Source organism: Athene noctua, chromosome 18 (assembly GCF_965140245.1).
Source record: "Athene noctua chromosome 18, bAthNoc1.hap1.1, whole genome shotgun sequence".
In the NCBI taxonomy this organism is placed as follows: domain Eukaryota; kingdom Metazoa; phylum Chordata; class Aves; order Strigiformes; family Strigidae; genus Athene; species Athene noctua.
This window is the reverse complement of record NC_134054.1, coordinates 3,810,144-3,831,488: the sequence shown is the minus strand read 5'-3', so window position 1 is coordinate 3,831,488 and position 21,345 is coordinate 3,810,144. Positions and strand designations below refer to the sequence as shown.

General features: G+C 50.7%; 1 protein-coding gene across 1 annotated transcript in view; it reads right to left on the bottom strand.

The window, feature by feature from the left end:
• Nucleotides 1–657: 657 nt before the first annotated feature.
• Nucleotides 658–21,345, bottom strand: part of HS3ST3A1 (heparan sulfate-glucosamine 3-sulfotransferase 3A1) — a 35,599-nt gene continuing 14,911 nt past the window's right edge. Inside the window, exon 2 of the mRNA XM_074921975.1 lies at nucleotides 658–1,276. Within this exon, the coding sequence (XP_074778076.1) occupies nucleotides 658–1,276 (619 nt within the window). The remainder of the gene's footprint in view (nucleotides 1,277–21,345) is intronic.

Genomic DNA, 21,345 nt, shown 5'->3' with positions numbered 1-21,345 from the left:
ATTGTTTTGTCTCAAAACAAAACAAAGGATTATTGGTTTTGGCTTCTGTAAGATGAAAAATAACTTTGGTTGATGAAAAGAGCTTGATTTAGGGGGGGCAAAAGTCAAATAAAAAATTGGATAGATGAAAAAAATGTCACCAAAGGTTTCATGCAATAAAAAAATCCCCTACGGTAAAGGTTTTGAAAGCCAATTAGATACTAAGCCTCCTTTGTTTCATTGTCAAAAGTGATGAGGTCTGGTCTAAAATGGCATTTGCAAGCCAAAATCTGGCTGACCTTCCAGTGAGGCTTTGAGCTCTTCTGAGCATCCTTGTCATTTCTGAAGGTGGACTTAAGGACATCTGAAACCCTTGCACCTGCATTTTTTTTTTTACAGAGACAGTGCTAAACCCTGGGCCCATCGAAGGAAGCAGCCAAGCAGCAGGTGATGTGAGTAGGACCATGTTGCTGTTCACAGCCTCCTTTTCTGGACGGACAAATCACCTCATCGCTGAGGGAAGAAAGAAAACAAAGCAATGTCAAAAGAAAAAAATCAGAACAAATCATGTTTCAGCACAACTATTATTTTTTTCTGCATTTTCCCCCTCTCTACTGATATGTAAAAAAAATATATATTATATTATATTTTCCTTTTCTTAAATTATTTTTTTCAGCCTCAGTCCCAGCCAAAGTCCTGCCCCGTCATCTGGTAGAACTTCATGTTGAAGGGCCGGTAGAAGTCCCGCAGTCTCTGCACCACCTCCTGGTCTATGTCGGGGTGGGTCCTGCCTTTCGTCTTCCCCAGGCAGTGGGGTTTGCTGCTGCCTTCCGCCTTCTTCAGGCACGGGAACCCCTTGGTTTTGTTGAAGTAGAAGTGTTTGTCGGTGATGATCCTCTTGAGGCCCAGAAAGTCCTGGACCCTGCCCAGCTCCCCCGCGGGGTCGCTGATCAGCCTCTCCCCGCTGACAAAGAGGATCTGCCCGATGGGGAAGTAGAGGAGCCAGTTCTCCAGGTGCTTGGCGTAGATGCCAATCTGGATGGCGCTCCACGAGGTGTCGATCAGGCCCGTAGTCCTGTTTTTGAAGGTCAGGCTCTCAAAGGTGGGGATGTCGGGCTTCTTGGAGAGCGTCTGGGTGTAATCCGAGATGGCTCTGGTCACAGGGTCCCGCACCACCACGATGAGCTTTGTGCCCTTGGACATGGAGGAGATGCGGGCTGGGGCCTCCTTGGTGACAAAGTAGCTGGGGGTCTTCTCCATGGTGATCTGCCCCTCCAGTGTCCTGGGCATGAGGTCCCTGAGAGGGGGAGAGAGGGACATGTTAAGAGCTGAATGACCCTGGGCAGGGGTTGGGGGGTGTTGTGGGGGCTGAGTGCAGGCACCTCTCGGGATGTCCCGAGGACCAAGGGCAGGATGTCCTGAGCCTCACCCTTCCGGCCCAGGTGCTTTCTTCCTTGCAAGGATTGTCAGGAGGCCCATAATGCTCTGATTCAGCAAAGCACCTAAACACACTCCTGATTTCCTTTGGCTGCCCATTTACCTAGAATCAGACCTAAAGCCATTTTGCCTATTCAAGGCCTCTTAAGGAGCTTCTTGAGGGGGATCCCAGCCTCCTTCTTGCAATGGCACTACAAGAACAGAGCACATCTCTACAATCCTCATGTCCTATCCCTTTAAATTCCTTTCTGCCCACACTGGTGTTTCCTGCACATTGGCTTAAATTCCCTGGAATAACAGTGAATTTCTCAAGTAACAACACTCCCTTCATGCAGGACACAAGGGATTTTCAAGGGCCAGGATGTAAGACTCTATCTTCTGGTATTTTCAAGGTGGCAGCAAGCTGATGTCACATAAAAATGTGCAATATCAGCCCCCTGACCTCAGCAATTTCCTTCTTCCACCCGAAGAAATCCTACACGCAGGCTGCTTTGGGAAGCTCTCCCAGCCGGGAGTGGGAAGGGGCTTGGGGCTCGGACCAGGGTCCATCCTGCTCCATGGTCTCCTTGAGAATTCAAAGCCCTGCTGGGCCAGGGACTGGGTGTCATTTGCTAAAGGGCCACTGGGTAACCTGAGCTCCTGTGTTAAGCCAAGCCAGGAAGGTGTAGGAGCCGTATGAGCAGCTGTTTGCCTGCTCCTGGGGGCTCCCAGCGCCTCTCCTTGCTCCCTGTTTCCTGCCACACCACATCCCATCCCCTCACATTCGCATCACCCCGTGTATCCCCCCGGGACAGGAGCCAGCATCTGCACAAACCCAGTGATTCACACAATCATCGTCTGGTTACACAAACCCATCCCTCCTTCCAGGCTCTCAGCAGTTTTCCTCTGCAGCTTGGTCTCCTTCCAACAGTCCGGTCCTTCCCGGGGGGGACGGGAGATGGATGGGAGGTGGCTGCAGCGCCGGTGAGGTTCACCGCTGTGCCACCAGCAGTTCTCATGGCAACTGCGGCCCCAGGTCCCGTGGAGCAGGGACCTGCGTCCCCCCATGCCCTGACCCCTCGGCTTTGACCTTGCCGCAGTTGCGACACCCGTGTGCCGTGATGAACGGCTCCCTCCCTGCCTTATTGTTACCGTCTTGCAGCAGCAACATCTGGTTTGCAAACCTGTGCAATATGCCAGCAAAATTAAACTCATCTATCAAAAAAGCAACAATGAAAAGCCAACAACAGCTAAAAACACCAATAACAACCAAACCCCAGGCTCAGTCATTATATTACAAATGAAGTAGTGAGGATTGACCCTTCCTAAAGCAATTCTATTTGCAACCACATGACAGAGAAGCTGAGCAAAGACATAGTCCTAGAGAAGCCAAATTTTTGCTGGTCTATGCTGAGGGTTTCTGGTTGGGGGAAACTCTATGAATTTGTGACACTCAAGCTGGAGAAGAAACAAGCCAAGAGGTATGGGAGAGCTCTTGTGCATCCTGAAGGATGTGGAGACATAAAGGCAACTGCTGCTAAGGATGGAAATGTGTTCAAAACCAGCATGAGGATGGCCTTTGCTGGGCAAACACATAATTTTATGGTGGGATTTGCCATCACCTGATGCTGCAGAGGCCCAAAGTGTAAATGGTTCAGAAACAGATGGGCCAAATTCATGGTGGATGAAACAAGTTGGTGGTAATGAATGGTGAGAGTCCCTGAGCTGCTTCAGCCACAGGCAGCTCCTAGCCCTGGCTGCCCTCACTGGGAGGAGACAGCAGGAGAAGGAGCCCTACAAACCAACAGCTTTTGTGTGCTCCTCTGTAGATACCCGATACAGCCACCATCTGGAAGAAGGACTGGGCTGGACGGCTCTTTGCTCTGCCCCGGTGCAGTGGCTCAGCTGTTATTTTGCTCAGGGCAGTCTCACGATTCACCTTTTTTCCTCCATGTGCACCAAGCCCACATTTCTCAGATGTCATGTTGTTGTTGTCCTGCGATGACTGAGTCATCTGAAAGCACCTGCACCCCAAAAGGGTGAAGGAACCAGGCTGTGCCCCCCTTCCCTGCTGCCTGCTGACCCCTGCCCCTGTAACACAACCTCCTGCAACTGCACGTTGCTGTTGAGCACGAGCGGGAGATGCTGAAGCGGCAGCAGGGCAAGGGCAGCGAGAAGGCACGCTGACTTCTGTTTGTGTTTTGAGAAGTGTGGAAATCTCCACTGTGTCTTCCCAAGGAGGAGTTTAACCCTTCTCGTGGTGAGCCTGCCACACAAAAGCTTTCTTCAGTGCCCAGGAATGAGTGTGCACCTCCACTGCCAGGGCCGGCGGGCAGGGACACGCCAGGAGCCACGGGAATGTGCTACCACAGCTTTTGGGAGATTAATTAATTACAAAGGGCATCTTTCATGGATGTAAACAGTTGCCTGGAGGCCTCCCTGGACTAATGGCATCTGGGTTTTATTGCAAAAGAGCCACTTGAAAAGACAAGAACCACAAAAATGTTTTTGGCAAGAGCAGCCACCAGTGGGCCCTGCCAGAATAAATGGATTCTGTTATTTTAATTTTAGTAGAGCTTGGGGCTTTATTTAATTACTTAATAGGGGAGGAAGACTTTCCTCAAAGGGAGCATTTTGGCTATGTGTGCATATTTATAGCTGGCCTTTTCCAGGTCCATCCTTCCCAGCAGTGGTGGCCAAGACGGCCATTCCCATGTCTGGCCAAAGCCCCCTCCGAGGTGGCTCTCGCAGAGGCTGTGGCCTCTTTTCCCACCCCAATGGGCTTTTCAGGACTTCACTTTGGTAATGCAACAGTTTGGCTTTGTCTTCCCTGTGACCCGCTGCAGCAAACCCTCCAGCACTGGGCCAGGGGGAAGAGGTGCAGCTGTGGGGTCAGCTGCCTCGAAGGGCCGGGCTGGGGAGTGAAGCACCAGGGGGTGATGGGTCCCATCACGGTGCTGCTCAGGGATTTCCTGATGCCCCTGGCCGTGTCTGTCCTTGACATCGGCACTTTAGTGCTGGGGTCACATTAGGACATCCCAATAACAGACTCCCAACCCTCAGACACTCCTGGTGTGGGAACTGATCTTTGGTGTCATGTTTATTATGGCTGTTATCTCTCTTTATAGACTGCACAATGGTGCCTTTAAAAAACCTGACTTTTAAGTTTCCCAGGGCAAGCAGGGTGTTGGCTCGACCCTCACCCTGGAGATCAGAGTCCACAGAGACGCCACCTGATCTTAGCAAGAGCATAACTCTGGGGAAGAAAGCACCACTTCATGTCAAGAAACCAGAATAACATACCAGTCCTTACAAGACTGAGAACCCAAGGGTTGTGTTTCTGGAAATTCAGCTTGGAGGAAGGGATGCAGTGGTACGTGTCAGTGTTTGCTGCCATCCCATACCCACCTCTGATCCATCAGGGGCTGGGAAATGGGTTAAAACATCTGGTTTGCTTCAGCTGACCTGTGCTGCTGTCCAACCAACTCGAAACAGCAAGAAAAGCTGGTGATTAGCGAGAAAACAAGCACTGGTTGTTCCAGAAATGAGATTTTTGGGAGGGAACAGCCTGTTTCATGTAGGAGGAGCAGCCCTGTGCTGCTGTTTCCCACAGAGGCGGGAGCAGCTTTCGGTCACTGGATCCAGAAAACTCAAGACTTGAGTTTGCTCTTTGAAGTCCATCTGGTGCTTTGCTCCCAGCTGGACCAAGCCATGTCCTGCTCAGGACCTCCTGGGCTCCTTGGCAGCTGTGGATGGACTTGCTGCAAGCCTTTCCCACATAAATCTAGACCAGATCTCTCTCGAAGGGAGGCTGATATTGGCAGATGAGGGCAGCTCTTCACCAGGCCTCATGCCATCACAACCCAGAGCGATAAAGCAAGCTGCTGTGATTACAGCGACCAGCCCCACATGCCCTCTGGCCTCTAGCAAAACCTGCCCCCATCTTCTGCTACGGGCAGGACTCATGCCTCTTAATCCCAGAAGGTGAGCTCCTGCTCCCTTGCAATCCTAGTTTGACTTTTTAAAAATTGTCAGAGCCCGGGTATCCATGCTGGATGGATTGAAATGATCATCCTGAACAAAGAGTGTCAAGCCTGATGCTGCAGAGAGGACTGATGGTCCTCCCCGCCCTGTGCAGCCAGGGGCAGCACTGCCCTGTGGCCAAGCAGCGCCTCAGCTGCAGGCTCCTGCACACCCTTCTCCACCAGAGTGCATGGCCAGGTCTACCCCGAGGTCACTGGCAGCAGGAAAATGAGTTTGTGCACTGCCTGACATGGCAATTGCAGTGTGACCGAGGAGGAGGATGCAGAGAACAGGCTGGGACCAGCACTGGGGTTTGCAGCTGGCAGCAACCCAGCTCCTCGGTGCTGGAGCAGGGAACAACCCAGGGTGGATGAACAGCGAAGGAGGAAGATCAGTCCCTGCTCACCAAATGCTGATGTCTTGATCTCAGCACCAGCAAAGGGGGCAAGGCTGAGCTGTGTCACCCCGACGGGCTCTGCTGTCCCTGGGGCAGCCACATCGCTCAGGGCAGGAGAGGCGAGCAGAGGGTCTGCAAGCACCCCATACACCGAGTCCCGAGACACAGAAAAAACCCAAAGCCAGGGCATCTGCACGGCAGTGACAGCTCGGGGACATTGTGGCCCTGGACCCCTTCAGCGTGCTGCTGGGCCAACTCAGTGCTCTCTCACCCATCTGCAGCAGTGGCGAGGCAGTGAAGGAGCTGCTGCTGCACAGCCCCTTCTCCAGCACACTGATGTTTACCCTCATCTTTGGCCACGTTCCCGCTGACCTGGCCACAGCCCCGAAAGGGCACACAGGCCAGGAATTATCCACTGGATAAAGGCTGGGAATGAAGCAGAAACGTGAAACCAGAGTTTTGTACAGCCTGTTTACGCAGAGCTGGGCTTTCCCAAAGGTGCGGGTGACTTTCAGCTATCAGGATCTTTCCATTGCACAGCCTGCAAGTTGCAGCGGGGTTATGAGACAGAAGAAGTAGAAGGACATTGCTTACCCCTGTGATGCACCCCAAGACACCTTCCCTGGACAGCCTGGGCCAGGGAGCACCTTGCTCCAGCCTCCACGTGCTTTTTCCATCTTTGCCACCAGCCTGAGCTACTGGTTCAAGCAGTGGGATACACACAAAGAAATGGGGAAAAAAAACCCTCCCAGGCAGATATCAGAGCAACCAAGGAGACTCTCTGCTTTCATGGCTCAAGATGAATTGTCAATGAATGCGATAATAAACACCTTAGAGCAATCTTCAAAGAAAAATAAATCTTCCCTCTGTTACTTTTTGCCCCACTCAGCTTAAACCAGCTGCAGTTTGGTTTTGCTCCAGATTCAATGGCCAGGGTTTGCCTGGGGTTTGGAGCACCCCAGCCCACAGCAGTGGTGGGAAAGGAAGTCTCTTGTGGTGGCAAGTGCTGTTTTTAAGGAAGTGCCACCAAAGAGGTCATCGCAGGAAAACGGTATCAAAGAAATCTGCTCTTTCTGAAAGAGCCCAAAAGCTCTGCAAATAGCTGCGGGACCTTGAATCCCACGGAAGAGCCTTTCTGGCGAAGAAGGGCCGAACTGGCTTCCAGAAATGTAACACGGGGTCACGGGGAGGATGGGACACTCTCCCACCAGCAAACACCCATCCCAAGTCCAGCTTTTGCACTGCAAAGCGGCAGTGTATTAAAAACGAAAATGGCTTTTTTGTGCAAAATTATCTGGTCTTTGTGTATTGGAGGAAGAGAAGGAGGTGAAAAAAATGCATTCATTTGGAGTCAGCAGTGTCCCCCCTCCATCAAACACCTGAAAAAACAAGAAGCAACCAAGATGGGCGCTGGCACTCTTGTGCCCTTTAGTCCCACTTGACAGCGTTTTTTGCCTCTCTCACTTGTGTGCTGCCTTCTCTATGTCAAGTATTAAGTGACTGGAGAGATGGCGGATGCCATGGCAGGGCCAGGAGGGCAGAGCAGAGATGGAAAATTAACTCTGAGGGGGCTTATTTCATCTCTCACTTGTCTATAGAAATGCTGCCAGAATTTCTGTCTCCAGGAAGGGGCCAGACACTGTGATGATGGCACATAATGCAGCTGGCAGTCCTGGGGGAAACATGGAGCCTTCTCCAGTGTGAAGGTATCGAACAAGGAGTTGGGGAAACTGAGGCACAGCAACCACTGTGACTTGATGCAGCCCCGTGCTCCCGAAGCAGTGTGCATTGCTCCCTGTGCTACTGCAGCCACCAGCAAGTTGTCTTCTCCTCTCCCCCCACCATTTCTCTTCTTCTTCCAAATCATTTTAAGTAGCGCCTCTGCAACAGAAATTTATTAAAAAACCCAAAACTTGCTGTCACAAGCACTCACCTTTCCCCCACCCTTGAGCCCACACCCCCAGAAGTACCGTTACAGCATGTACAGGAGATTGCTGAAAACAAAGATGCTCTGGTGAGAGAGGTAACTTAATGTAACCAGTAGCATGTATGTATATAAATTAAAAAACACTGCCTAAAGAGACGAATGTGTCCCTGCTATGAGGACTGTGTCTCAGACCAGGGGCTGTGCTGCCCTGGCAGCTCTAGCATGGGTCTGAATTTGCTTTGATGAGCTGTGAGGGCATGGTGGAGTTAGTTGAGCCTCCTGCTTTGCCTTCCTTTAGATGTCAGGTGAAAATCAATAAATGGAAAGATGCATTTCAGGAAACTGATAAAACAATTTTTTAAAAACCAAGAAAAGCTGTGGATCTGAGGAAGCTGAAAGGAGAGTGGCAAAAGATCAGAGATGTCTGGAAGGAAAAAAGAAAATCACTCATTGCTGATGTAAAAATCAAGTCCAACTGAAATTAGTATCAAAAGGACACCCTTGCCATTGGCTTTAATGGAGGATGGATTGGGCTGAGGTGGAAGGAAGGTAAGAGACAGGAATAGCCCCGGGAGAGGACAAGGAAGACCATGGGTCTGTCCCATCCCTACCCATGACAAGGAATTTTCTCTGGGTAAAGCAAACACACAGGGAAATCCAGGTGTTATTGGTGGGACCTACAATACAACCATCACCTCCCAGAGGATGCCTGCACCTCTGCGGGGCAAAGCACTTGTGGTAGAGTCAGGGGCCTTGGGTTTTCTTCTGGCTCTGCTCTTCTGTCCCCACTGAATCATTGCAAACCATGCAGGATGGCTGGGGGATGTGGTGTAGGGGAGAACTTTGCAGAGTCGGGCTGATGGTTGGACTCGATGATCCCAAGGGGCTTTTCTAACCTGAACGATTCTGTGATTCTGTGATGTGTGCATCACCTGCTGGGATACTCGTGGTTCTGTTCCTGTGGCTGTGGTCAGAAAGGTGTCCTGCAGGACTACTTCATTTCTATGAGCAGTACATGGTCCCTCATTTATTTGCTCCCCTGAGATGTGCTGAGGAGCCTCCTTGCCACCTTGGCATGCTCCCTTGTGCCCAGCTCAGCTCCCAGGACACAGCTTTTTTATAATACTATCCCAAATACTCCAGAGGGGTTTAAAATCAATCGTAGAATCACAGAATCATAGAATACCAGGTTAGAAGGGACCTCAACGATCATCTGGTCCAACCTTTTTTGGCAAAAGAACAAATCTAGACAAGATGGCCCAGCGCCCTGTCCAGCTGAATCTTCAAAGCACACATGAAAACAGGGCCTCGTTGCTTTGAGCTGTGCTGGGATGAAAGGGCAGTTCTCAAAGCACACGGGGCGTATCACCACTTTAGACATTTAAAAAATACCCCAAGACCCAGACCTGGTGTCAGGCAGACACCCCTGAGCATGGACACCTTGCCCTGGGCTGGGCCCAGCCCGCAGGCACGGTCACTGCTGGGTGCTTCAGGCCCGGCCCTGGCCACTGATATGGCTGCAGGGGATAAACTCATAAATTCGCTCGCTCTTAGTGTGCCTCCTCCCCAAATAATATGCTCTCCCAGAGGCAGGGCCTCTCGTCCCCCCACCCCCCAAACCTGGCTGCTCTGTGCTCACTGCTGACGCACAGTTATCAGCATGGGGAGCTCCCCAGCTCGTCCTTATGGCAGATGCTGGCGTTTATTTGAGCAAGGCTCGGTATTTATGTATCTCATTACATCTGCAGCCGGTAGCATCTGTTTCAACGCTGTATCTGTCAAGCAGCATCTTATCAGCGGAGCTGCCTTCCCGTCCCTGCCTCCTCTCCTTTAAGTTAAGTTCCCTCTGAAGTTTCAGCGATGCTCGACAGCCCGACACGGGATGCAGCCAGCACCCATAGTGCAAACCCCCACCTACACTGCAGCCTGCAGGGCCATGGGGACCCCCCCAGATGTCTGCTGTGTCCCCATCCAAACCCCCAGCAGCAGCCAAAGCCAGTTGGTCCAGCCCAGCTGTTTGTCCAGGGTCTGTCCAGGGCAGGGTGAGACAGAGGGACAAGGCAGGCAGCTGTGCCCATCACACGAGTCCACCCAAGGGCTGGTGCCAGGCTCGGGGGGTCCTCAGCAGACGACCCCCTCCCCCCCTCCAGTTCAACCCACACTTTATACCAAGCGCCGTGGGCAGCTCTGTTTCCCGCCACCAGTGGGTTTAACTGCTTCAGCATTTAAGAAAAAACCCTCCAGAAAGCTGACTGCCTCCAAAACAGGGACGGGGGCAGGCAGCTTCCAGCGCAGCATCCATGGGGTAACAGCCAGTGTCACCCCAGCCCGGGGTCACGGCCAGGAAGCCGCCTCCTTCCCGAGGAGCTGGGAAACCCATCAAAGAAACGCCGCGGAGAAAGTGGCTTGTTTGCACGGGGCCGTTGATACCCCGCAGGTGGCTACTCTCTTCCTGGATCTCAGGGCCGTGACCTCGCTCAGGAAGAGCAGGAACAATCCCTGGCCAAGGGCAGGGTGGCCAAGCCCCGCGACCCCGGGCTGAGGTGACCCGTCAGGAAGTGGCAGTGTCCCCAAGATAAGGGGCTCATTCTGCCCCCGAGAGCCCCCCCGTATGAGCAGCCACACACGGAACTTCGCGTCGGCTTCCTCAGCCCTGGAGCGACGGGGCTGTGGGGCGTTTCCGAGGGGCAGGGGGGCACTTGCAGGCAAAGAGGGGCTGCAGGGGGGCTTTGCTCAACAGCACTGTCCCCCCGCTGTGCTTACAGTGCCTCCTGCCTCGCTGCCCCCCCCCCCCCCCCCCCCCGCCCCCAGGAAGGGAGATTGCAGCGATCAGAGCTAATTACGGTGTGCAAGCCCTCTGCCTAATTGCTCTGATTAATTATTGATGAGCGGAGCTGCTGCTTTGAAGGCAGCAGGTAAGCGGGGAGTCCTGTGCTCAGGGAGGTGCCCGGTGGGCTCCTGGCTCAGGTGATACCAGTGGCGAGGCGATGCTGCTGTCCTGGCACACCAGTGTGGGAGAAGGAACCGTGCCGAGAGGCTCCCGAAAATCCACTGTGCTGGGAAGCACATCTGGACATCTCCCGGAGACCACCAGTGCCTAAGTGCTATCGACAAGCAGAAACTCTCTGATGCCATTAGCCGTGCAAGCTATTGATTTTCTTTGCTGGAACAAGCAACTCATCAGAGCTGAGGCAACCACGGGTGGCACTGCCGCTTCCTTTGGGCTGACCAGATGGGGTTTGGAAAAGGGGCATTTTGTAGTTGTTTTCTTTCCAAGGGTTAAAAAGTCAAGTCATCATGGTGTATTTCTGCAGCCGTCTGGGAGGATGCTGGGTCCTGCCCAGTGGTGTTGCTGGTAAATCCCAGCTGTCTGCCTAGCAGAAGCAGATGAGGATCTCCGGAGCCCTTGGCCACAGCCCCTTTACCATGTCTCCATCCTTTGTACGGGAATGGAGACACCACTAGGCACCATCTAAAGGAGCTTTCTCTGCTGGGGTTGGGGTTCATCAGCCATCTCTGCCGCTGAGGAGTCCTGCAGTGGTTCCTCTTTGGTCTGGTCATGAGCCTGCTCTTTAACCCAGCCTCAGAGCTCTTCCTCATCAGACGACCCAGTGCTCATCACCTCTGGTAGTGGCGACATGGATTTTTTGATTCCACCGTGTTTTTACACCACAGTGGCCTCTCCAGCAGCACGCACCTTCCCCAGCAAGAGCTTAACCCTGGCAGCAGTCAAGGCTCCAAGCGTAAGGCACAAGCCATTTGGCAAATCCCTGCAGCACCAGCTAATTCTTGCAAGGGAGTAAATCAGGGCCACAGTGATTTCATCATATTTCTGATGTAGCTCCCAAATGAAAAGCGATTCCTCATTTCCCAGATGGATTTGCTTAGGCAAATTCAGGCTTCTGGTGGCTGGTTCTGTCGGCTTTTTGGTGCTGGTTTTTATTGTAATTGTGGTGCCCCTTTAATGAAAATAGACACTACTTCTGCTCTCTTCTACAGATGCCTCTATTATTCTGCAACCTATAATTCCACTCTATGCCGTATCATGCCAAAGGAGGATTTTCCAGCTGAGACGATGGGCACAATCCTTTCACAGCCTTGCACCCTGCCTTTCTCCTTGCAAGTGCACAAAGTGCAAATCAAGAGCTCCCAGTCCCACTCCCAGCATGCACGGGAGTAAGTCACCACTGGAGGCGGACAGCAGAGGAGAGTCAGTGCCTGCCTGGACATGAATCCTGTGAACCCAGTGCTCACCCAAAGCACAGATTTGCTGAGAAGTGCATGTCTGTCTGCCCACAGCATGGCTGCACCAGGGGGAGGGAGCTCACAATCTCTTTCCATCACACATAAGGACGTGGAAGACCCACAGAATCCCAGAATCATCTGGGTTGGAAAAGCCCTTGAAGCTCCTCCAGTCCAACCATGAGCATCACCCTGACTGTTCCCAACTCCACCAGATCCCTCAGCGCTGGGTCAACCCGACTCTCCAACCCCTCCAGGGATGGGGACTCCCCCCTGCCCTGGGCAGCCCATTCCAACGCCCAACAGCCCCTTCTGCACAGAAATCCTTCCTCAGAGCCAGCCTGACCCTGCCCTGGGCAGCTTGAGGCCATTCCCTCGGGGCCTGGCGCTGGGGCCTTGGCTCCAGAGACTCATCCCCCCTCTCTGCACCCTCCTGGCAGGGAGTTGCAGAGGGCCAGGAGGTCTCCCCTCAGCCTCCTCTTCTCCAGACTGAACCCCCCCAGTTCCCTCAGCTGCTCCCCATCAGACCTGTGCTCCAGACCCTGCACCAGGTCACAGCCTTCACAGGGACCGGCACGGCCTTCAGCCTGGACCTCACCCTCCTCAATTATGATGTTAAAATACCCAGTTTTTGGACCTGCATCACAATTCTGAAAGTCCACTTCATTTTTTTTGTCCATATTAATGATGTGCCTATATGGGCTGATCTTTATCCCCAGCTAGTATGTGAACAGAGCAGGAGGTGGCATGTGCTCTGAAAAGCTTACAGAGTAAAGACTGAGGGATAAGGGGGAAAAAAGGGCATAAGTGACCCAGAATCTGATATAATTAAATCTCAAGCCTGTTCTTCTTCCCTAAGGTTGCCCCTGAAGTCTTACACCTGTACACCCCCCAGACATCCTCCCAGGTGCTGCTGGTGGCCTCAGAGGGACCAGAGCTGCACCTCCCCACCCCTGGACTTGGGTGAATGCCCTTGGTGGGCTCAGCCTTGGGGTCCCAGGGCAGACGGGTTTATACTGGGGAGAACATGGAAAAACCTCTACCCCAAACCAATAACCATCTCATGTCTCTCTCACTCGAGGATCTTAGAGACTTCACATTTCAGCCCTGACTAAGCAAATCATCTTAAAGAGGAAGGTTAAAGAACTGTTTATTATTGGAAGTGTCTCCCTTTCTAGGACTCATTTTTTGATAAATTAGCTTCAGCTTCATTACTTCATGATATATTTCCCTTGACATTTAATTATACTTACCCCAAACACATTAAGCCAATCAGTCTGAACAGCTTCTTATTAATATGCAAATTTCTCCTTTGAAAAGCCATGAATCTGTGAAAAAGCTCTTTAGGCTTCAATTAGGCCCATTTGGGAAGTTGGGAACCCCCTGAAACACCCTCCTGGTCCACAGCCGGAGGGGACCAGGGCAGGCCAGACCCACAGACACACACGGGTGTCTGGTGCTGGGGTGGGCGAAGGGGACCCTGTCATCCACTAAAGCACCTTCACCGGCCTGGAGCCCTGAAGGCGGGAGGTTGAATCCTGCAAACCAACAGGGTGTTGGCAGCTGATCCCAATCCCAGCCCTTCTCCACTGGAGCTGATGTTTCTCGTCTCCACCAGCCCTGGAGACACGGTGATCCTCTGCTGAGGATGACAAAACCTTCTCACTGCGGGGAAGCTTCACGTGGGGGCTGCGGAAGATGCAGTGAAATCTCAGCCCAATTTTTAGCAAAATAAACAGGAATCCGGTTCTCCCAGCGCCATGGGCAAACGGGATGTGATTTGCATTAGGCAAATAAATTGAACCATACAATTAACCATCTGCCCTGGAACAGATTTAGGTTTGGCTTTAAAGCATCCCTTCCAGCCTCCCTCTGCTCTCGTATCTGCCTGAACGCCACAGGATTTTCTACTCAGAAACCAAAGGGGAATAAATTCACTGAATCATTCCTATAAGTAATTGGAGCAAAACATCAGTGTAGGTACTACAGCTCCGGTGGCCTTTGGCCTCCCGGACGTGTTTCCCATGGATTACGCCAATGGGCAAACCGCAAAACTGCTTCAAAACCTTTCAGAGTCTCCAGCTCCCACCAAAAGCCTTTACTTACTAAAACACAATGATTTCCTGGGAGCTGCTGAGTGCCACAACATCTTCTTGAGCAAAAGTGACTCATTTCATCTTATTTCAAAAGAGGTTGCAGTTTTTAAAAAAATACAACTCAGTGTAAGTTTTTTTATTCCCTACAGTTAGACATTAAGATCGGAAATACATTGCAATCAGTGTACTATATAAATAGTCCAATTTTGGAAAACAGCTCTCACGAGCAATAAAGAAACCCAATTTACTATGCACTATAATAAAAATATCTCTTTTAGCATATAAATCAAACCAAAGTGAACAGATAAAAAAAAAATAAACTCAACCCCCCTGGTTTCTGCCCGAGAGCGCAGGCAGCCGGCCCTGGGGAAGGGCTCGCCTGCCCTATATAAATATATGCAAGAGTAAATCTGTTAAATATTGTAGCCACCACTTTGTTTTCTAAAGGTCCCAGTTTATTCTTCAGCAGAAGAAGGAAGGCTGGGGAGAGGTCGGCAAGAAACACAATCCTTTCCTGTATAAACAGTATAGCCTGTGCTGATTTTAAGTGCATCATATGGCATATATTTTATGTGTGTATATATATAGACAGAAAGAAAGATTTTTCAAGGCAGTCAGAGACATAAAGTGATCTTATATCATCTAAAACCAACAATCATACTTGGACTTCTGGCAGTTTTCCTTGCAGTCGTCCCTGCCACCCCCCCTGCCCCTTCCCCCACAGGCTGCTGGTGCACGCTGCCGTCTGCCCCCATTATTTTTCACAAAGGCATATAAATCACTGTGGAAACTCTTATTATCTTATTTTCCCTCTGCTTCCCTCTTGTCTGTTTTGAGAAAAATTAATGCATTTGTCTCCAGAAAAATGTGCAGTCTCTATAATTCAGTTTTAAAACAAGCACAACTAGCAAATGGATAGACCTCGGTTAGGAGACTCATTTTTCATGCGAGTAATTGAACCCTTCCCTTCGATTTTTCCTTTGGGTGTTAAAGACAACTGATGCCTTCCTGGAATTTGCTGAGGTCTAAGAAAGGTGGAAAGACAGACAGACAGACAAAGTGCAAGAGAGAGAAAAAGACGGAGAGAAAAGAAGAAAGAAAAAGATGAAAAAAGAAAAAGACAAAGAAAAGAGAAGGTGAAGGAAAGAAGGAGAAAGAAAAAATGGAGAAAGGGAGGAAAGAAGAAGCAAAGTCTGAGGCACATCTCAAAGCATTGGCTGCCTCTGTAGAAGGAACTTTGGGTAGCCCTCAGAAGAGCATCCCAGCTGGAATTTTTCCAAAAGCCAGTGGTGCTTCGGTTTGGAAGGCTCCTTGCTGCCCAGACTGGTGAGCAAAGCCACCCCCACCACACACCCCAACAGCCTCTGCATTAACCTTGCCCAGAGCCCCCCCTCAGCCCCCTGCACACCCGGGCAGAGCAGCCCCGTCGTGCCCCACAAGCACCCCAAGCCCCAGATGTGGGGCGGCGAGAAGCACTCTGCATGGTTCATGCCAGCAGCTTCATCCTGATGCCTCTTTTTGCATCCAAAACTCAGAGAATCTCCACTGCGCACCCCCCCCTTCCCCCACCCCCCCACCCCCCACCCCACTGCTAATGGCACACCTGTCCCATGCCCCAGCACCCACCCCTGACTGGGAGTGCAAATCAACCCAGTTCTCTGGACAAAGTCCCTCAGACAGCAGCATGTTTTTCCAAACCACAGAAATCACAGCCAGCTTTAAACTAATCCCCATCCCTTGTGCTGCGGGACTCCTGCGCAGAGCAAGAACCTCCGCCCAAGAGCAGTATGCAATAAGGGCTCCTGTACAAAACAATGCTCATCCCCACCACAGCCCCTGGACCACATCTCTTATCAGCTCCGAGGCCCGATTCACCACTCACACAGAGGAAGTCAAGCATCATTCCAGAAAAGCCACAATCAACTGAGCACTCAGGCCAGCAAAGTCTATTGTTCCTTTGTCTCTCACTATATTATCTCTGTCCCCTGGGAGCTACATTATTGCCTGCAATATATAATGTGATTTGCTTGTTTTCCATGTCTGCCTCATTTTTCTTAGGCACAAACACAGGCGCACCTTCAGCCATGCAGACTCACAGCAATGCATGTGTTCTTCCCATGAAAGAGGAGGAGAGGAGCTCGGGTGGGAACCGGAGAAGGAAAGAGGGGCAGTGGTCGAGAAGCTGCAGACAACATGAAGGGGAATAAAACACTGCCTGGAAATTGGAAGTACACAGGAAACCACTGAACAGAGGTGACTGAGGAAAAAAAGGGGTTCCTCCATCCTCCTTGCCTCTGGAGGAGGAGAAATCCCACCAGATCACAGAGACCAAAAATTAGGACCTACTGAGTGCAGGAACTAAAGTAGCTGAATTAAAGCAGCTGAAGCCAGAGGCAGGACAATGATACTGGACAGTGGGCACAGGAGGCTGAGATCCACTCTCAGGAGTTCTGGACACTCTTGTGTCCCTGCAGGTTAATGGCCAGAGTCTGTTGGGAGTGAGGAGATGGATTTTCTCCCTTCTCTGCAGAGATAAAATGATCTGTCCTCCAAGAGTCCTAAACAATTCAACAGAGATTATTAAGCTTTGGAAAATACTATGACATGCCCTATACTGCTGGAGATGTTTCATGTATGTTTGTGTGTGTGTGTACGTGCACGTGAACATCCACAGAGAGCTTTATGAAAGAGCCAGACACCTCAAGGGACCCCCCCTTTTGAGAACTGAGGTTGCTTCCTAAATTATGTTGAGAAGTGACTTCTTTATATGTATCACTACACATTTCCTTCTGCTGCAAGGCCAAAAAATCCTCTATCTTTATTATAAAAAAAGAGAGCCTGACCTCAGGCTATGATCTAAAATATACGGAGTCACACAAGTTTACCCGTGCAGTCATTCTTCATCCTTCCCGCGCCAATTCTTTGTCCTTTTGCTAAATGAAACTTTAATGGCTGGGAAAGGGCTCCCTACTTTCATTCCTGGAGCAAAGCAGTCAAGTGCAAAGAGGGCAAAAGTCTCCAGAAAACAGAAAGCTTAAAAAGATTCCTCCTAGCCTAATTTGCAAGTTCTGGGCAAAGCAGGGGCTAGTGCTGAAGAAACTGTGCTGAGCAATCGCACCCTGGCCTCCTCCAGCCCCCCAGCCTATTAAAGGATTTTAACCAGAGCTCACAAGGTCGCACATCAAGAGCTCTTTTCTGCGTTCAGCTATTCCACCTCCTCCTAGGGAATGCATCACTGTCTAACCCGCTATCAAACAGAGTCATCTGACATATTTCAGGGAGTTTTAGTTGATAGCAGGATCTGAATTTCATGAGTAAATGGTACAGCATCCAGCTCAGGTCCAGCTGGTCCGTAGGTTGGTACCATGCTCACCTTCACCTCGCTGCACCAGGAGGCAGGCGGACATGGAGGCTGTTGGTTGGGCATCAGAGTGACACCAAGGTTTATAAGAGTGACTCCAGCTCATTAATGTAAAAAAAAAAAGAAAGTGCTCTCCAGAATATGAATGGATTAAAAAAAAACCCCAAACAATTAGCGACCTCAGCCTCATGAGTCAACTTGAGTCATTTGGATCCAGGCCAATAAACCCTCATCTTCCTCACTCAGCACTGGACTGGCATGGGCTGGGGGTTTCAGCTCAGTTCCTGAGGATGACCCTCAGCCTCTCGTTTCCCAGGGCTTCCCTGCTTAACAGACCAACCCTCCTTCCCCCTTCATTTCTCAGCATCCACGAAGAGGAGAAAACCCAGCCTGAGTGTGCTCCCTCTTTTATTGTGCTTTCCTGAGAAAATGAAAGAAAATGCGGGAAAAACTGGTTAAGTCCACACTGATACTCTTAACAGCAGCAAGATTTCAAATCCATGCTGACACAGTGGCCCACCATGGCAGTCGGGCATCACCCTGTGGTCCGGGCATGGGAGTCTCACCCTGCAGGGCAGCAGCACCACTGGGAGCCTTGGCATGGTGTGATCTTTCCATCCCCACATGGAGAGCCATGGCGGGGCTTTGAAAAGTGAGTCTGTGTCTTGGGAGCCCAGGTCTCCCTGAGAAGCAGTGAGTTGTCTGCTCTTAAGCCACTCTGGAAAGCCCAGAGAGGACCCCAGGAGATGAAGATTTTGAAGTGTGATCAAAGAGACTCGTGGAGATAGCATGGAGGATTAATGCTTTTGCAAAAGCACAGTGAAAGCTTCTTAGTTATTCCAGCAGGGCTTTTTTCAAAGGGGCCTAAGGGAGTTAGGCACTTAAATCTCACTTGGATCCTTTATTTAGTTTGCAAATCCTGCGCTGGAGTAGTGCAGAAGTGTGACCCCTGAAGCATTACTTCCCGAGCGTGTCTGCTTGAGTGAAAAGCTGAATTGATTCTGGCTGTGTTGGTGGCCTCCTGCAGCTGCTCCTTCTCCGTATCAGAAGGAGCGAGCTTGCTGGTGGAAACAGGTGAGGGTACAACGTATTTAAAGAAATAAATAAGGGACCAACAGCACAGTGATACCATGTGGGCTACGTGTTCAGGGGAAGTTGCTGAGAGCGGATCCAGGTCTGATTCCTTCCTCGGGGGTTAATGCTGGATATTATGTGCTGGAAGATGCTACTGGCAGCAGATCCAGACTACAAGAGTGACCTCCAGCTGGGTGAGCAGCATCACTAGTCTCCTCTGGCTGGTTTCTCCATGATCTCTAAGAAAACTGCAGGAATCACTTATTTCATGAGTTTGGTTATTCTTCACTGTTCATGTCTCCCTGTACTTTTTTTTTCCTCCATCACCAGCCTTTTACAGTTAAAAAATGTAGAAAGAAGACCCAGGGGGGTTTGTTCTCCAGATGGTTGCACGTTTCTGCTGTTTTAATCATTCCCACCACCACTGCCAATGCTACCGTGGAGGGTTACAGCTCCGGGAAAGCAATATGAGGAAGCCGAAAAAAAGGCACAAACAATAACCAAAGAACCTGTTCTCATGCAAATGTTCCTCACAACAACAATAATAAAAATAATAATAATTTTTAAAAAGGCAGATGAGGAACGCACACCATGGTCCGGCCACAGTGAACGCTTTCCAAACCCTCCCGCTGGGTCCCTGGGTTTTCATTCTGTCTCCCCATCACCACAAACTGGACGGGGCCCCTTCCGCTGAGCCCCAGCACAACGCAAACAGGTTTGGTATTGTTGGGAAACATGGCACACATGTGACGTGCTATTGTCCCTAATTTGATTAATGAAGCGATCACGCTAACGGGGCATTCCACATCCCCCCAGCACCTTGTTACTAACCCACACCAGGAACTTCCCATCAGAGCATTAATTCCCCAGTACTTGCCTTTCCCAACCTTGTCAGGTAATTGTTTATGAAAAGATGAATGTATACAATAATACTGGGTGAAGGGAGCTGATGTATGTGGCGTTAATGAATGAAATAATCAGTTTGGTAATAACTGGCATGTGTATTTGTCAAAAGGGAACCAGCAGGACATTAGCATTCTGCAGCAACTGAACCTTTATCTCCTGGTCTTGTGTTTGACAACCGCCCCCAGATAGTCCATGAATAAAATACAGAGTAGTACCCAGACATAATTAAACTGCCAATGTGGATGTACCTAAATGAACTTGATATCTTAATGACACTAGATAGCATGCGAATAATGAAGGCGGCATGAAAGGGATGTGCATAATGAACACAGACATCCCGGCTGTCGCTGAGGAGCTGCCCGTAGGGACCGTCCCCGCCAACGGCAGCTCCCAGACCTCCTCGTTAGCGGCGGAGCATCGCCTGCGCTCCCACGCCACGCCGAGGGGACCCGCGCAGTGCCTCATCCGCACTGGCCCTGAGGACAGAGTGGGTAAGGGCTGATGTCTTGCAGTGCTGGCCGGGCTGTGATCACAGAGCATAGGACTCTCAGACCTGCCTGCTGGCACCTCTCACCCTCCTTCCTCCAGAAATCCCTCCTTTGCATCATCTCTCTGCACCTAATCCTCACCGGTCCTGCTGCATCTGCTCCTCCAGGGACCTCTGGCATGCTGTTGTGCAGTGTAGACGTCATTTTAGGAACACTTAATATGATTAAATTACCAGACATGTTCCTTTTTATTTTTTTTCAGCATGGAAATTGTTTTCCAGGGGAGAAGCCACTCCTTGGGGACGGGCTGGTCAGAGTGTGGCCGCTGGGTGGGTAACATGTCCTGAGATAACTCAGCAGCACGTGCAGAGCCACAACCCCTCCTCATCCCCCTCATGTCAAGTCAGATGCATCCTCTCCAGCACCCATGGGTACCCTGGGCACCCCGGAGAGACATCCCAGCCATCCTCACAAAGCTGCTCCAGCGTTATGCGGCCGCTCGTGGGTGTTTACTCCCAAAAGGCAGGTTTCAGCCTCCTCCCTCGTGGAGGCAGGGTGCTGGGTTCACACGCCACACCGCTCAGAAGGTAATTGCCACTTATTGCTCTAATGGCTCCAATTTTAGCAGCAAATGAGCGATGTACAGTAAGTATCAGTCTTATTAAAGAAATAATAATGGGAAACTAGAGCACGCACTACAGGGAAGGAACACTCCCCCGTTACACAGGATACAGCCGTGCTGGCATTGACAGCAGCAGAGTCCCTGCCTGCTGCTGATATAACTCCAATATATTCAAATACAATAAGTTCAGTGTGTAGGAAAGCAACCGGCTCAATATGGCTCGGCTTGCTCCGTAATGACTGAATTAATTGACTGGTGGCTCAGAAATTGCTGCGAAGCCAGCATGGGAAATGTGAACTGGAACAGGTCCTAGCTCCCTCTAAAAAGGGGATAAGGAAAAAACACTTAATGAAAATGTGAAAACTACAGCAGGTTTTTGGGGAAAAAACATCTTAAAAACCAGCAGACAATACAGTCTGGACCACCATAGGGAGAGCCAATGCAGAGAGCAACCCGCTGGGGGTAGCACAGTAAGTCGTGACACAGGATGGAGATGGGTTAAAAGCCGTAACTCCTGCTTGGGCCAGAAAAAGGGAAAAGGTGGCACTGGTGTAGTCCAGCCTGCCCAGGGAGGAGATGGGAGGAACCTGGGCACGTGCTCACCACCAACACGCCTTGAGCAATGAGCTACCATTAGAAAGATGCAGCCAAAGAGCTCTGAGTACCTACCAGGTGAAACCTTCAACTTACTGCACTATGCTTGTTTACCCCCCCGGAATATTTGGCCCTGGCTGCCAATTATTTAACCATTGCTTTCCTTCCCAGGAAAGACATCCCCATGGTGCACCCTCATTAGACAGTAATGGTGATTTCA